Source organism: Engystomops pustulosus, chromosome 3 (assembly GCF_040894005.1).
Source record: "Engystomops pustulosus chromosome 3, aEngPut4.maternal, whole genome shotgun sequence".
Classification (NCBI taxonomy): Eukaryota; Metazoa; Chordata; class Amphibia; order Anura; family Leptodactylidae; genus Engystomops; species Engystomops pustulosus.
Genome location: NC_092413.1, coordinates 34473508 through 34490110, shown reverse-complemented (window position 1 = coordinate 34490110; position 16603 = coordinate 34473508). Strand labels below are relative to the sequence as shown.

The window sequence follows — 16603 nt, the reverse complement described above, 5'->3', positions numbered from 1 at the left end:
CATACCCAGTCCCAGCAGCTTCTTCTCTGGCCCCATCCCCTGGCGCCGTGAAAGTGTTTACATTCTTCTGACATCACTGCAAGGTTCGTAATGAGTCACATGTTTCTGACATAAGCCTAGGTCCTGCAGGTAATACTTATGTTGGGGACAGCCTGGAGAAGAAGAGAGTAGTGCAGAGGCATTGCTCTCTCAGAGATCGAGTGAAGCGCTTTGTCAGCTCTTCACCCAATCTCAAGCATAGTGGTCAAGAGGGTCTGGCAGTGCTGTATGTTCCTGACCTTTGGACTATAACTCACAGGCACTTTATTAGCAACACAATTTCTTACTAAAAAGGTACTTACAGGCATCTTCAGACCCTTTTCACCTTCCAGTACGTTTCTGAAGCTTCCCTAAGGTCTATTCTTTTGGTTACAATGCCTCAAGGTTTGAATACCTGGTTTAGGAGCGTTTCAGCCATACCTTGGAGAGGGCGTGGAGGGAGGATTATGACTCTTTGAACATTGCTCCTCCCTTGAGGCCCTGCACCGTGTATTATTAAATGAATTATCTTTGACTGGAGTTTCCCTTTAAGTCCAGATTAGTAGAGTAATGCAGTAATGATGGACGTTTCTTCATTCTGAAGTATTGATAACAGTTTGATTACAACTTTATATGTATATTTTTTATTCTTTTAGCACCAGGTCTAAACATAAAAAAATACTTTCTTGATGCATAATATCATTAGTATACCAAACCCATTCTTAGAAGTTTTGTTAATTACATCTCCTACTTTTTATTTCTTAAAATGGATTCAAATGTTTAATTTGTATAGTTTATTTATTATGCAATGATTACGTGCTAACCAATGTATTAAAAGTGTTTTTTCTATAAATACATACAAACACACATACACATGTATGTTCACTTAATTGGAAATCCATCATATTTGTAATCAGTGTTTATAAAATTCTGCTCATACAATTGTCTGCTTGGTAACCGCAGTTTTGCACTATAGATGGCTACAGCCTATGTACCTGTTAAATCCATCCATCGGGATGAACAATCCCTTTAATGACTCAGTCTCTTCTCCTCCACACTCATCTAGCTCCCTCCCCACTGCCTGTCATGTGCATTGAGCAGGTAGGGGGATGGTGTGGAGTAAATGAAGAATGCATGAGGAGACTGAGACACAGACACACACCAGGTTGCTGCGGCTTCCGCTCCCTGGCATTCACCATATGCTACTAGCATGAGGTCGGGTAATGTGAAAGAGTTTTATAAAGTACTGAAATGATTCAGAATTCTGACAAAGGCATTTTTAAAATCGGCACATCATAGGCTTTTGGAACCTGCCACCAACTAGAAATAACATTCCTGGTGACAAGATATTTTCATGTTTACCATTTATGACATATACATACAGAATAGCTCAAATACATGATATAGTCTAATTAGCATTTCTTCCTTGCAGCACTGGGGTCCTGGGTTCAAATCCCACCCAGGTCAACATCTGCAAAGAGCTTGTATGTTCTCTCCGTGTTTGCGTGGGTTTCCTCCCACACTCCAAAACATACTGTTAGGTTGTTTAGATTGTGAGCCCCATGGGGACAGGGACCATTTTTATAGAATGCAGGTCTTACTTTTGGACCCATGTCTACAGTATCTTGAGAAAGTGGGTGAGTTGAACCCCCATCATGCGGCCGGGCTGAATAGAGAGTATAGACTTGGCTGTTTTCGCCGCTCTCCATTCAGATTATGCTTTCCATTCATGTCCAGAGCCAGCCCCCAGGCACATGCATTTGCAGCAGCACAAAGTGGGCAATACAAAAACTGCTACAAACACTGCACATTTAATCAAAGCATCCTTTAACAGATTTCTAGAACTTTTTAAAAAAAAAAGTTAAAAAAAAAAAAAAAAAAAAAGAATCACTAAATAACAACTGTAAAATAGGTGCACACAATATCCAAAGAAAGATGATTTATTATTCTGCCGCCTTATATACAACACTGTCTGCTGATCAGAGCTTTGTTCTCCGTCAAGCCAATGAATGACACAAACATCCCTCAGGATCAACAACTACTTTGTTTTCTGTCTTTTTATAGCTTGAAATTCTTGGGTTTTACTCTTTATGGACTTAAGTAGTGAGGACAGGGCCGGGTCTACCGCTTTCTTAGAAGATGTTCCCGCTTGTTTCTCGCTGACCTCCAGTTTTTCCTTCTGTTTCTTTACGGTCTCTGATAACTCTTTGGACTCCCGCTCTCTCCGTTTTGCTTTCTCTTCCAATACTTTGGTCATAGCTTTGGTTTTCTTGAAGTTGGGATCTGAAGGATCCACGTTGTACAAATGTGATGTGAACAATGACTGGAATCTGGAGTCATCAACATTTATCTGCAGTGAAAAAAAATACATTAGAGGTTAAGTTATAGAATTATAGAAGTATAAAAACTTTTGCCTAACTCTGCACTAAGCTAAAATAAGCAGTTCTCCAATTTACACTCATTAGATATCTGCAGTTGTATGCCTGCTAGCAGAGGTTTTACCTTGTCCCCCTGGCTGCTCTACCTACCTTTGTTTATCTTGGTTGCCATAAGTATTCAAAAATGTAACTGGAAAGCAGTAGAAGGTGGGCAAATTTTGTTGGGAGGGGCACTAGCAGAGGTGCACACTCCCGAGCTGTAGCTACTAGGTGCAGGAGAATATCAGTCCTGATAATTGCTGGCAACACGAAAAAAATTCCAGGACCCTGAGTGATGTCACAAGCATGTGACTGATCACTTGCTTTAGGTCATCCAATTACGAGGAGAAAGTCTTTGTACATTGCCCCATGAATGGTATGTAGCAGTGCTGGATGTGTTTGAACGTTTGAATGCAGCAGAAATGTGTATGTATATAAGTTTGAAGACAGAGCTCGGGCTCCTCATCAATTCTAATAAATGGCATCAGATCCACACGCAGCACAGTGCAACTTCTTTGCACCAGAAATGGGTGGTCTGCAGATAGGGGGAAGTTTCAATAGAGTATAATGGCAATATAAAAATATCAGTGAATGAATATAAAACCAGTCTTTTAGGTAGGGGTCTATACACTCACCGGCCACTTTATTAGGTACACCTGTCCAACTGCTCGTTAACACTTAATTTCTAATCAGCCAATCACATGGCGGCAACTCAGTGCATTTAGGCATATAGACATGGTCAAGACAATCTCCTGCAGTTCAAACCGAGCATCAGTATGGGGAAGAAAGGTGATTTGAGTGCCTTTGAACGTGGCATGGTTGTTGGTGCCAGAAGGGCTGGTCTGAGTATTTCAGAAACTGCTGATCTACTCTAGGGTTTACAGAGAATGGTCCAAAAAGAGAAAACATCCAGTGAGCGGCAGTTCTGTGGGCAGAAATGCCTTGTTGATGCCAGAGGTCAGAGGAGAATGGGCAGACTGGTTCGAGCTGATAGAAAGGCAACAGTGACTCAAATCGCCACCCGTTACAACCAAGGTAGGCAGAAGAGCATCTCTGAACGCACAGTACGTCGAACTTTGAGGCAGATGGGCTACAGCAGCAGAAGACCACACCGGGTGCCACTCCTTTCAGCTAAGAACAGGAAACTGAGACTACAATTTGCACAAGCTCATCGAAATTGGACAGTAGAAGATTGGAAAAAAGTTGCCTGGTCTGATGAGTCCCGATTTCTGCTGTGACATTCGGATGGTAGGGTCAGAATTTGGCGTCAACAACATGAAAGCATGGATCCATCCTGCCTTGTATCAACGGTTCAGGCTGGTGGTGGTGGTGTCATGGTGTGGGGAATATTTTCTTGGCACTCTTTGGGCCCCTTAGTACCAATTGAGCATCGTTGCAACGCCACAGCCCACCTGAGTATTGTTGCTGACCATGTCCATCCCTTTATGACCACAATGTACCCAACATCTGATGGCTACTTTCAGCAGGATAATGCGCCATGTCATAAAGCTGGAATCATTTCAGACTGGTTTCTTGAACATGACAATGAGATCACTGTACTCAAATGGCCTCCACAGTCACCAGATCTCAATCCAGTAGAGCATCTTTGGGATGTGGTGGAACGGGAGATTCGCATCATGGATGTGCAGCCGACAAATCTGCGGCAACTGTGTGATGCCATCATGTCAATATGGACCAAAATCTCTGAGGAATGCTTCCAGCACCTTGTTGAATCTATGCCACGAAGAATTGAGGCAGTTCTGAAGGAAAAAGGGGGTCCAACCCGTTACTAGCATGGTGTACCTAATAAAGTGGCCGGTGAGTGTATATACACATACTATGATGCTGCCATGTGTACATCTTTTTCTTGCTATGAAGGGGTAGAAGGTGTATAGTGTAGATGGACATGTTTAAATATATTTTTTTGTTGTGGTGTAGTAGATTACTGTATGATCATTTCTTACTATGATACAGAGCTCCAGTGCTCCATGCTGTCAGCTCTGTGTGTCACTCACCATGCCGCCTTTAACAAGTTAAAGTCGGGTTAAAAGTGGTGTGGTGTGGACTGGACTGCGGCTCCCTATTAAATATTTAAAAGGAGCTGTTCAGGAACCAGAAGAGCCATCTCTTAGTGAGCTGAGCCTAATCCAGCTCACTAAGAAGAGCCAGACTTCCCATCACTACTGCCTTGCTCTGCACTAGATCAGTGTACAAGCATTAAATGGGTTTGTCCGTAAAAGAAAATTCTCCAATTTCATTCCCATAGTGTGGACGGAGACTCTCTAAGCAGACACTTTATGATCCCTCTAGTGCTGTGAGTTGCTGTGTGCTGACAATGTGCTTAGATTATCAGGGCACAGATTTATATACACTTTCATTCAGCTTCTGAACATTCACTAGTATCTGATAATTGGAAAGAGATGAGACAGATTAGAAATGGTGAGATCCATGAGTTGCCTATTATACATGACATTCTCAGCTCTACTATCAAAGCTATTACATACTTTCAGCTCTATTATATGCCTCCCACCTCCCCTCCCCTGGATAAAGATCTTCTGTGTCTGTAGCTTTACTTTCCTCACGCCACTGCAGAGAGGAGCTCAGTGCAGCCTCAGACAGAAGAACAATATGTCTGCTGAGCCTAAAGTCAGAAACGCCAGGGTCCAGGGGCATTCAAAATTGTGTACACAAGGACTGATAGAGACAGGTTGGTATTAGATCTGTGAAATGCTGTATTTTAGTTAATGACATTGAATTAAGGAATGTGTTCTTTTGTTTTCCAGAGTACATTTAAGAATATTGTCTACCCCTTTAACATGGATTCTGTCTCCTGATTGGCTGGACTGTTTGTGCACATTCATGTAAATGCCCTTAGTGCTCTGGCCACACTGCCCTTAGCTGATGTCACATAGGAAGACCCACCCACTTCAGAAAAAGAGAGGATTTTACAAATAGCCTCATATATCTCTGAGCCCTATATCTCAGGATAGTTAGAAGCCAGCCAGAAGCATGATATAGGTATTGTTGGAATTGTTATCAAAGGATTTCTCCAGCTATGGCAAAACTATTTTTTTGTCAAGTAACTTTACAGTTCCGCTTTAAAACAATCTGTACTAAAAAAAAAAAAACAACAAAAAAACCTTTCCTCCTTGTCTTAGCTCCAGTAAAGCTGAGCCTGCTGTTGAAGCCCATACGTTTAGAAACCCTGTTCACCAATTTGGAAAACAACCCTCATTGTAATTGTGGTTCCGCAGAACACAACATGTCAGCCTTATTATCTTGGTTGGCAAGGTTAGCGTTATTTTTTTTTAGAGAAAAAGCAGACCTGACCTAGAAGTTCGGGTCTGAGGTTCGGTGCGCCCTGCATGACACGGACATATTGCCGGATTGTCACCCATGCAGCTAGTCCGGCAAACTGACTCCCCCCTAGTTAATAGCCCTGGTCTGAGGTTCGGTGCGCCCTGCATGACCCAGACATATTGCCAGATTGTCAGCCATGCAGCTAATCCAGCAAACAGACTCCCCTTACTTACTGGCCCTGGTTGTGATTGGCCAAGGTTTCCCCAAGACCAATCACAGCTATGGCCAAATTGACTGCACAGATGGCAAGATGTACGGGTCGCATGGGACGCCCCTAGACCCGACCTTTAAGTTTGGGTCCGCCCATCTCTAATCCTTTTAGCTCTTTTCACTTTCATCAATTGATAAATAATTCTCAAGCTTAACTTTAAATAGTTTTCTCATTTTGTTTAGCAATTCTCAAGCTAAATTTCCAGAAACCCATAGGGGGACATGCGTTGTGCGGTGGCATATGAGGTAAGTCCCGTCCCTTCGATGCCATCAGGAGGCTCTGGTAGCAGCGGTGGGCAACTACACTGGCTTACAATATTACGCAAGGCCCTGTCCGGTGTAGAATTGAGCTATTACCTGCAACCACAGAGAGCACATCAGCTACTATACAGAGAATGAAGACAACAGCTTTCGGCATCTGAAGTTGTGCCAGGCCAAATGGCTGAACGGAGATTGAGGTCCCATCCTTAGGATAGACCATCAACGAATAGTTCTCAGCAGCCCCTTTCTACTTTATTACACTCTGTAATTCTCTCCAGCAGCTCAGCATATACTGATACCTAGCAGGTGCAGCAATAAACATATTGCTTTTCATCATCCACATTTCCGGGATGAGAAATCGATGCAGAGAGAAACGATGTTGGCAATATGTTTTATAGAGTACACAAGCGCCATTGACATTGTGAAATGCCAGTAATAAGACTTTTACTATTTAAACTAAGTGACCTCATGAAATCAAATACACACTTTCTTATGTTATGAGGCCTGGATAAAAGTAGCTGGCCTGTAGTCCTACTTCATTATGAAGCCATTTGCTTAAACACTTACAGCGGGAATGTTTGATGTGTATCAGTGTTTGCTCAAAAAAAAAAAAGTTTATTCCCCCCCTCCCTGTACAATGACCTCTATATAGATAACACTGACCCATCATTACATCACTACTGACAATAGATGATGTCACAGCTTATCTCCTCCCCCTCCCTGTACAATGACCTCTATATAGATAATACTGACCCATCATTACATCACTACTGACAATAGATTATGTCACAGCTTATCTCCTCCTCCCTGTACAATGACCTCTATATAGATAACACTGACCCATCATTACATCACTACTGACAATATATGATGTCACTCCAGAAGTGGGGTACAAGATTGTAGAAAAACAGAACCACCTGGATAAACTGAGGTTTTCTGCTAAATGGAGATGGGATTTAGAAATTCTTCACCAGTGTCTGATGTAAAAACAAGCAGACCTTTAAAGGGTTAATGCAAAAAATACTCCAAGAACTTTTGGAAGCAGAGAACACCATTGATACAATCTCCGAAGAAAATAGGAGGAAAACATTATTATATTTCCGATAAATTTAGGAAAATTACATCTGAGAGGAGCTGCAAAGAAAAACACATGGTGCTTTGTGGGCAGGAGGACTAGAACAAAACTAGACAACAATAGCTGTGTGTTCTGCTTCCCCCTCTAGAAGAATGCCACAATAAAAAGTCTGGATGGATGGATCCTCCCCAAACTCTAACCAGCTTACTCGCTGGATGCATAAGGCTCTTATTTAAGATATTCAAGTGCTGTATGTATTGTATTATTCCTAAGCATCAAACACAGGCAAAGTGTATAATATTCAGCATCTAACGCTCTGTTGAAAGTGTTCTTATTTTACCCCATAAAAGGACTACCCTCTTCAGGTAGGGTATGAAATGTCTTTCCTAGAATTCCCTCTTTATTGTTAAATCTCACCTGTTTAAAAAAAAGTCTTCTCAAAATTCATGTTAAATTAACACAGAATTGTCATATTTGCTAAAGACGAGAGACTGCAGGGGCAGGGACACTCAAGATCCTCCCTATATTCAGTTTTATAGCACCTTAAAACATGCTGCTGGTGTCATATTAAAGATAAGAATCTCATCTTTTAGAATGCATCAGGCTGCAGAACTATAGATGCATGTGCTCATTGTCATGTGATTTTGGAAGAGATTTTGTATAGGTAAACAGGTGATATTTCTCGTAAAAGAGAATCACTATTGCATCAACAACTTCCACCTGCTACAGCCCAATACAGGCCACAGCCAGAGGCTTTAGTGGGAAGTGCACTGTCAATGTGGAGTCACCGCTGAGCCTCTCTACACCCGACAGTGATGGCAACAAGGTTATAATTTTTACACTGTCTGGGACTAACTCAGACCACCCTTTCAATTATTTCTTGATTGTCGATGCTGCAAATCCACCCAACGTTGTAAAAAGTGACAAACAGTGGTGAAATGATCTCCAAAGTCAAAGGGTTTGTCAGAGGGAAGGGAGATGGTTTCAACAAAAAAGTAGCTTACTCACAATGTTATTTCATCCTCATTTGGTATCAAAGACTAAGTTAATTTAGATAGTTAAATGTTATATCTCTACTAAATATGTTCATAATAGTCTATGGGGGGCAATTGAGCAGGAGCCCAATGGGAAAAAGGCAAAGTCGCAGGCATACAGATTCCAGGAGCTAATAGAAAGTTTTCTATCTTATATTCTCATATGAGATAGAAAACTTTCTTTTAGCTGCTGCAATCAGTTTTGTGGAATTCTCCATGTGCACATAGGGGTTTTCTCTGGGTGCTCTGGTTTGTAAACCCCAAAGGGAATAAGGTGACAAACTATTAAATTACATCTGGATATTATCACCCTCGCTGTAAGGAGATGGCGGGCCATGGCATTTTCAGGCAGGTAACTAAAGACCTTGATACATCCAACATGATAATACAATGGATTATAAGAAGCCATACCTGGAACTCATCTTCCTCAAGAATCTCCTTCTTCTTCTTCAGCAATCTCTTCTTTTTACTACGACTTAGGTTGTGGTGTTCTACAATCTTATCGTAATTGAAATGTTTCCGGTCGTCCTCAACATCATCCATCATGAGCAATGCCATTTCCGCCTAAAAAGGAAAAGGAATGTAAAGTGTCACTCAGCGATCCTTTATTATTATCAGCTGGGGGGGGGGGGGATTCCGTAGTTACGACTAATTGGTTTGTGATCTTCGTTGGATGTTATGTAACTTTCGATATAATAAGCGGCTCCCTTAATGCTGTGGATCTGTCGGAATATCAGATTTGATGCATTTGCCTCTACTGGATGTTCCAATGGCTGGGATAAGACATCGCTTCATCACAGACGTCTATACTCAGAAAACCTTTGTTGATCCAAAGATTGAAGGGACCAAAGCATCTTTGGCTTTTTTACACTCTGCACCAATGTAAAATGGGGTTGCTCCAATTAGAGTATTTTTTTAAAAATATGGGCCCCATTGAGTATAAAAATAACAAACGCGCTATACTTCCCTCCCTACTCTGTGCCCCAGTTCAGCATGGCACCTCCCATCCCTGTCGGCTTCAGTTTGGTGAAACGGCATTGTCAGCATGGTGACGCGGAACACCAAACTGTACCAGAAAGAGGTACCGTATTTTTCGGACTATAAGGCGCACCATCAAAAAATGCCTGCTAAAACGTCTTATGTTCATATATAAGGCGCACCGGATTATAAGGCGCACCGGATTATAAGGCGCACCTGAAATAAGGATGAATGACCAGCAGGTGGCAGACCTGTGCACAGTTCAAGGCAGCTGTTGCCTGTAAGTACAGTTCATATATAAGGCGCACTGGACTATAAGGCGCACCTTTGATTTCTGAGGAAATCAAAGGATTCTTTTGTGCGCCTTATAGTCCGAAAAATACGGTAGGTACAGGAGGTATAGGTTCCAAATTGATAAAAACTTAATCTTGGAAAACCCCTTTAAATTAGGACCAAGGTCCCTTCATTCTAAAATTCATGGGTGTTACTGTGCCCATGCATTATCTGTTCTCAGCTGATTGTTATGGGCCCTGCATGGGATTCCTCTACCAAGATAGATATGCGTTTTAATTTCTAAAAATAACATTTTACTAAACCTCAAGTTTAAGGGGTGTCACCTCTAAGGCCATCTACCAGCTGCCAAATCACCACACAAATAAAGAGACCATTATGCAGAGAGCTTTTTAAGCTATCTAGATATACCTCTTCTGCTATTAATTTTATATCTTTATGCAAATTAGCTTCTCAGTGCACCAGAGATGGCGCCATGTCTGTCGGTGCACCAGATGTATTCTTTTACACAATGGGGGAGATTTACCAAGAGCAAAAATGTTCCAGTTGCCAACAAAGAGGTCGGCTTTCATTTTCCCACCACTGTTTGTAAAATGAAAGCAGAGATTTGATTGGTTTCCATAAGCAACTAGAACAATTTTACCTCAGACACTTCTGATAAATGAAAAACAGGTTTCCAGGACATGGCCAAGTACTTAAGAAAGTTCATCTCTGTTAAAAACACATTTTTTTTCATTATGGTTAAAAAATATTCATTGCGCCATGAGTATAAAAGAAACTCATGTGTTTCAAATCTGGAGCGATTCTTAGTCATAGTCCGAATTATTCTCATGGCAAATAAAACTAAATAGCCAAGTCACTTTACGATCCCTCCTTGGAAAACACATATACTGGGGAGATTTATTATAAGACTTTATAATTTAGCAGAACTGTTCTACTTGCCCATGGCAACCAATCAGAGCTCAGCTTTCATTTTCCCACAACTGTTTATAAAATTAAAGCTTAGCTCTGATTGGTTTCCAAGGTCAACCAAAACAATTTTACCTCAGAAACTTGACGATAAATCTCCCCCATAGCAATGCATCACATGGGAATGTGACAATCATTTGATATTTGCATTTCATCTACCAATATTTGTTTTTTTTGTAATACTTCTGATAAATCTCCGCCAATAACCTGACATTTCTTTCAAAAAGAAAGAACTGGGTGCAACAACAAGAATAGCCCCACACCTGAAGCACCTAGAAACTAATTAGGTTGACTCCCTGTCCAATAACAACCACTATGGGCAATGAAGATTGAATCCGGTGAACAAAGACAGGCCAGGTTTTTTCTGTCTGCTGTGGACATGCACTGTATTTTTCGGACTATAAGGCGCATCGGATTATAAGGCGCACCATCAATAAATGCCTGCTAATACATCTAGGTTCATATATAAGGCACACCGGATTATAAGGCGCACCTGATTATAAGGATGAATGACCAGCAGGTGGCAGACCTGTGCACAGTTCAAGGCAGCTGTTGTCTAAGTACGGTTCATATATAAGGCGCACTGGACTATAAGGCGCACGTTTGATTTCTGAGAAAATCAAAGGATTTTTTGTGTGTCTGGAAAATACGCTAATACAATAAAATACCTCATAATCTAGTGATGTTTGTTAGAATAAATCAGAAGAAATGTACCATACGTGATCACTGTCATTGCCGCGACCACTTCCTCTGAGCCGGTAATTTCGTTAGCACGCGGTGTAAACACTCCGCGCTGCAGACAAAAGGTGTCTGACCAAACAGACCGGGCAAATACATAAATCCTCTGTCATGTGTTTACCCCCCTTTGAAACAAACCATGAAATATATCATTACACACTGTGGTGGTTTTGTGATCTGGCTGCCAGTCCACAGGCATTCGCTTAAAAAAAAAAAAAATTTCATTTCACTTTCCAGCATTACACAGCAACGTTATTTTTTCCTTAATTAGCCATAAAACTCAATATTTCTCAGTATTGCCATTGTTTGTTTTATTTTGGGTTTATTTTTCGCCCTCAAGGGACCCTAGAGGAATTCTTTGGGTTCCCCCCCCCCCCCACCGAGGTTCTAGTTTACATTCATTTCTACAAGAGGGGGAAAAGTAACGTGACCTATTTTCTGTGAGTGGAAACTTCCATGATGAATGGGAGGATATTCTCTGCAGCGGAATTCAGAAAAAAAAAAAAAAAAAAAAAGAATCAAAATCCAAGCTACGGTTTCTGATGCAGATTTGGAGGCACAAAATCTTCCCCTCCTGTGAACTGGACCTTAGTAGGGCATGTTTCCAAGGGAAGTTTTAGGCAAAAAAATTGTGGATGACGTTTGAGGATAATCTTATCCAGGTGTGGTGGAAAAAGTAATGCACATATTGACTGTAAAAGATTTTAAATTCCGTGTGAACAGAATAGGGGGAAAACATACTGATTGATGGAAGTACTCATCGACCATGAGACCAAGAATTCAGTTCCCCTTAAAGGAAATCTACCATCAAAATCCATCATTATAAACCAGGGGCACTTGCTCATAGATCCAGGCACCGGGACTGTGGTAATCTTCTTATACTTGTTACCTATGGCCTCTAAAATCATTTTTTTTAAAAATGATACTATTGATCCAGTTGCTGGGCGGAAAGTTTCCGGGGGCGGCACTACCAGAGCTCCTCCGTGCTGCAGCTTCACAGGTTGTTACCGGCAGCAGAGGAAGTTTCCGCACACAATGGTGGTGGTAGTGGTGAAGGGGGGGGGGGGGGGCTGTTGCTTAACAGCCTGCGCAGCTACAGCGCGGAGGGAGAGACGCCAAGCCCCCGCCCCTTCTCTCGAGCCTTTTTGGCTCATTAGCATCATTTTCAAAGTTGATTTTAGAAGAAAGGAGGCTATGTATAACAAATAGAAGATCACAGTCACGGTGCCTAGATCTATGAATAAGTGTCCCTGGTTTATCATGATGGACTTTGATGGTAGATTTTCTTTAACCCCTTAACGACTTGGCCTTTTTTAGTTTTTTCACTTCCATTTTTCACTCACCAACTTCAAAAATCTACAACTTTTTTATTTTTCCACATAAAGAGCTGTGTTATGGCTTATTTTCTGCATAACAAATTGCACTTCATAGTGACGGTATTTAATATTCTATGGTGTGTACTGGGAAGCGGGAAAAAAATTCCAAATGCAGTGAAAATGGTGAAAAACCACATTTGTGACGTTTTCTTGTGGGCTTGGATTTTACAGCTTTCACTCTGCGTCCCAAATGACATGTCTACTTTATTCTTTGGGTCGGTACGATCATGTGGATACCAAATTTGTATAGGTTTTATAATGTTTTCATACATTTAAAAAAATTAAAACCTCCTGTACAAAATATTTTTTTTTTATTTTGCCATCTTCTGGGGCCAATAACTTTTTCATACTTTGGTGTACGGAGCTGTGGATAGTGTCATTTTTTGCGAATTTTGATGCCGTTTTCATTACTATAATTTTTGGGACTGTGCGACCTTCTGATCACTTTTTATTAATTTTTTAATATTTTTCGCTATTTTCTGTTACGGGGTTAAACATAGTGAAAAAACATTATCATATTTTGATAGATCGGGCATTTTCGGACGCGGCGATACCTAATGTGTTTATGATTTTTACTGTTTATTTATTTTTATATCAGTTCTAGGGAAAGGGGGGTGATTTGAATTTTTAGGTTTTTTTATTATAATTTTTTTTTTTTAGACTTTTTTTTATTTTTACTTTTACTATTTTTCAGACTCCCTAGGGTACTCTAACCCTAGGTAGTCTGATCGATCCTATCATATACTGCCATACTACAGTACATTGTAATGCATGGGTTAAAAGGAAGTAGCCTCGGGTGTTCGGAACACCCGAGGTTACCATGGCGACGGATCGCCGTTCCCCGTGACGTCATCGGGGAGCAGCGATCCACGACAAGATGGCGGCGCCCATGCGGCGCCATCTCTTTGAAGCCACCGGCAGCAATGCCGGCGGCGATCGCGGAGAAAACACCCGCGATCGGTGCTAGCACCGATCGCGGGTGTTACCGGTAAGCCTTTGCTGCAATATGCAGCAAAGACTTACCGGCTATGGAGAGGGCTCGGCGTACTAGTACGGCGCGCGTCGGGAAGGGGTTAATGACCTAAGAGTCGGGTCAAGTATGACCTATAGAAAGGACAATTGAGAAGTAGGTCTCTGAACTGATTTTTCTGATGAACTGTCAATAGGCCCATCAGCCATTTCTAGCAGTATCATACACAGTGAATGGAGCAGCAGGTTGCATGCCCCATTCATTATTGGGAACAGGATCCCAGTTTTTCTGACCAATGGGGGTTCCAGCCATCAGATCTTCGCCGATCAACAAGTTCATAGGCGAAAATGAATTAATATGTTAAGATTAAAGACATTTGATTTGATGCATTATGAAGCAAACATACCTTGAGAATGCTACACTGATGCAGGATCATATCTTGGTTAATCCTTGTGCTAAGTGATTTTTCTGATAAAACAGACGTAACATTATGATAATGAAGCTCTGTTGCTTCTATGGCTGCTTCAGCGCTTCTCCTATCACATTAGTTATTCACTGAAGGAGAGGAGGATGTAATCCCTGGGTTGTGCCTGAAGGCAGAATAATCAACTGCTGCACCATCCCCCAGCTGCTGTGTATGAGTGATCCAGCTCAGGTTCATTAGTCTTGCTTTGGCTAACTTCCATCTGTAATGTGTTTATGTCAGTCAACCTGACCCAGTTTTCCCAAGGTGCTGAATGTTAAAATAGTTTTTTCAGCAAAGCCACTCAGCTCAGGGATTAACCAAGATATGATCTTGCATCAGTGTAGCTACAGTATTCTCAAGATATGTTTGCTTCATAATGCATCAAATCAAATGGTAGGTTTCCGTGAAAGGAAATCTACCATCAAAGTCAAGCATAACGAACCAGGGACACTTACTCATAGATCCATGGCACAGTCACTGCTGTAATATTCTTATTCTCCTTCCTTCTAAAATCAACTTTTAAATTCATGCTAATGCACCTGAGGGGATACCCTGTCCCCTCTGTGATCTGGCTTTACAGACTATTGCACAGTCTCCCCCAGTTGTGCAGTGATCACTTCATGCTGTAATCTCAGTGCTGAAGAAGCAGGGGGGAGGAGAGAAGATTACAGTCCGGGTGTCTGGATCTATGAGTATGTGTCCCTTATTTTTCCATGATGGATGCTGAGGAAGATTTCCTTTAATGAGTGAAATACTTACATTCTGCTTTTCTTTCTCTTCTTCATCTACAGAGGAGTCTTGGTCTTTCTGTTTCTTGCTACTTGCGGATTTCTTTTTGAGGCCTGAGGGACAGAAATAATATGTTAAGTATAACTGTAAGGAGCTAATTTCTGTCCTAATGGTGAAACATTCTCCCCCCCCCCCCCCCCCGTTCTTAGACAAAATTTGGGTAGATTCTCCAAGAAAGTCTCATAACAAGAATAGACCGTTTTATTACTGCTCCAGATTCATCTCAGTTCCTAATACTGAAAAATAAATCTAATGTGGAGTTTAAGACTGTTCATATTACTTGGTTTAGTTTATGCTGGGAAAATGCACCTAAGTTTGGAGAATTTGCAAAACAGTTGGTGCACTCCCCTTTCCAATGACATCACACCTATTTAATAATCAAGCCACGCCCCCACACTTCTAATCATAAGCTAATTGATAAATCCGCCTTAAAATATTGCAACAGTTATGACATATCTTTATACACATACATACACACAAATGCACTGTATTTCTAAAAAAATCTGTTTGTGTCCACAGATGTGATTCCACTTTATGTTTGATTACCTAATTCCTTCATCTCCTCAGAGAAAAATGGATCATCAAAATCAACATCGGACGGGATCTCATCCTCATTGTCAGATTCGGACACTGCAGCCTGCTGGAAAATACAAGGCAATAAAACAAATTCAGAACTGGATTAAATTAGTTTTAGATCCGTTATATATGTCATGTATGCCATTGAAAGACCCTCTGCACTGAGTAACTGGTGTATGTTTCAAACAGCAGTAACTCAGAGCAAAGGAGGAGGGGCTGTTCAGTGAAGAGAACTTACGGCTACAATCCTAGAATGTAAATGCAAATATTTCACAATCATGCTGCTACTAACATCACAAACACACATATAGTTACACAGATCTCCAGGGTCAATACCCAACACCGTCTACAGTTTTGTATGGTCGAGACTGGTGGATTCCCTTTAATTACAGTCTAAATACATAAGTCATGAGATGGACATATATGTATGGCTTATTTCAGCCCAGGAATCAGAGCACTGTATAGTTACAATCCTAGCATCAGTGCCCATCATATGATCAGGTAATAGGAGTACAATAAAGCTTCCTATTACATGACAGCAAGCAGTGATCTTGAAATCTGACAAACAAAACACCCCAAAACATGTATAATTAAAAAAAAAAATTGATAGAATTTTCTGCTAACCTGATGCTTGCCGGAACCAGGATATCCCTTTAAAATATTACTCCCTGTTTTGTGTAGTTCAATTAACCCTCTCCTGTACCAATCTGCCATCCCCCCCATATACTTTTATACATTTTTTTAATATTTAGTCTAATTATAGGATAGCAAAACCTGCCCACCAGAGACGGCTGACATCCTGACCCCTGTTATGTAATTGTGGTATTAGTAATGTCCCGCTAGGTCTAACCCTGTCATTAGGAAACATTAAACAAACTGCAGCGGGCGCACTCCAAAAACATGGGAGAGTTACGGACACACTGTACCGGCAAAACTACAATAAATAAGAAACGTCATGTAATTGTATTGGTTTTGACACCTCAGCCCAGGCCCCAATATCATCATTTAGAGATCTTATGATATGTTGTTAGGCAGAAATTAGGATTTTTTCGGAGGCCCCCCGCCCCCAACATTC

At 41.2% G+C, this 16603-nt stretch overlaps 1 protein-coding gene across 4 annotated transcripts in view; it reads right to left on the bottom strand.

The window, feature by feature from the left end:
- Positions 1–837: 837 nt before the first annotated feature.
- The window catches only part of ESF1 (ESF1 nucleolar pre-rRNA processing protein homolog), a 39794-nt gene continuing 24028 nt past the window's right edge, over positions 838–16603 (bottom strand). For all 4 annotated transcript variants that reach the window (XM_072140446.1, XM_072140443.1, XM_072140444.1 and 1 more), the window contains exons 11-14: positions 15499–15592; positions 14923–15005; positions 8787–8939; positions 838–2368 (exon numbers count right to left, since the gene is read on the bottom strand). In XM_072140446.1, coding sequence (XP_071996547.1) covers positions 2057–2368; positions 8787–8939; positions 14923–15005; positions 15499–15592 — 642 coding nt within the window. In that variant the 3' untranslated portion in view covers positions 838–2056. The remainder of the gene's footprint in view (positions 2369–8786; positions 8940–14922; positions 15006–15498; positions 15593–16603) is intronic.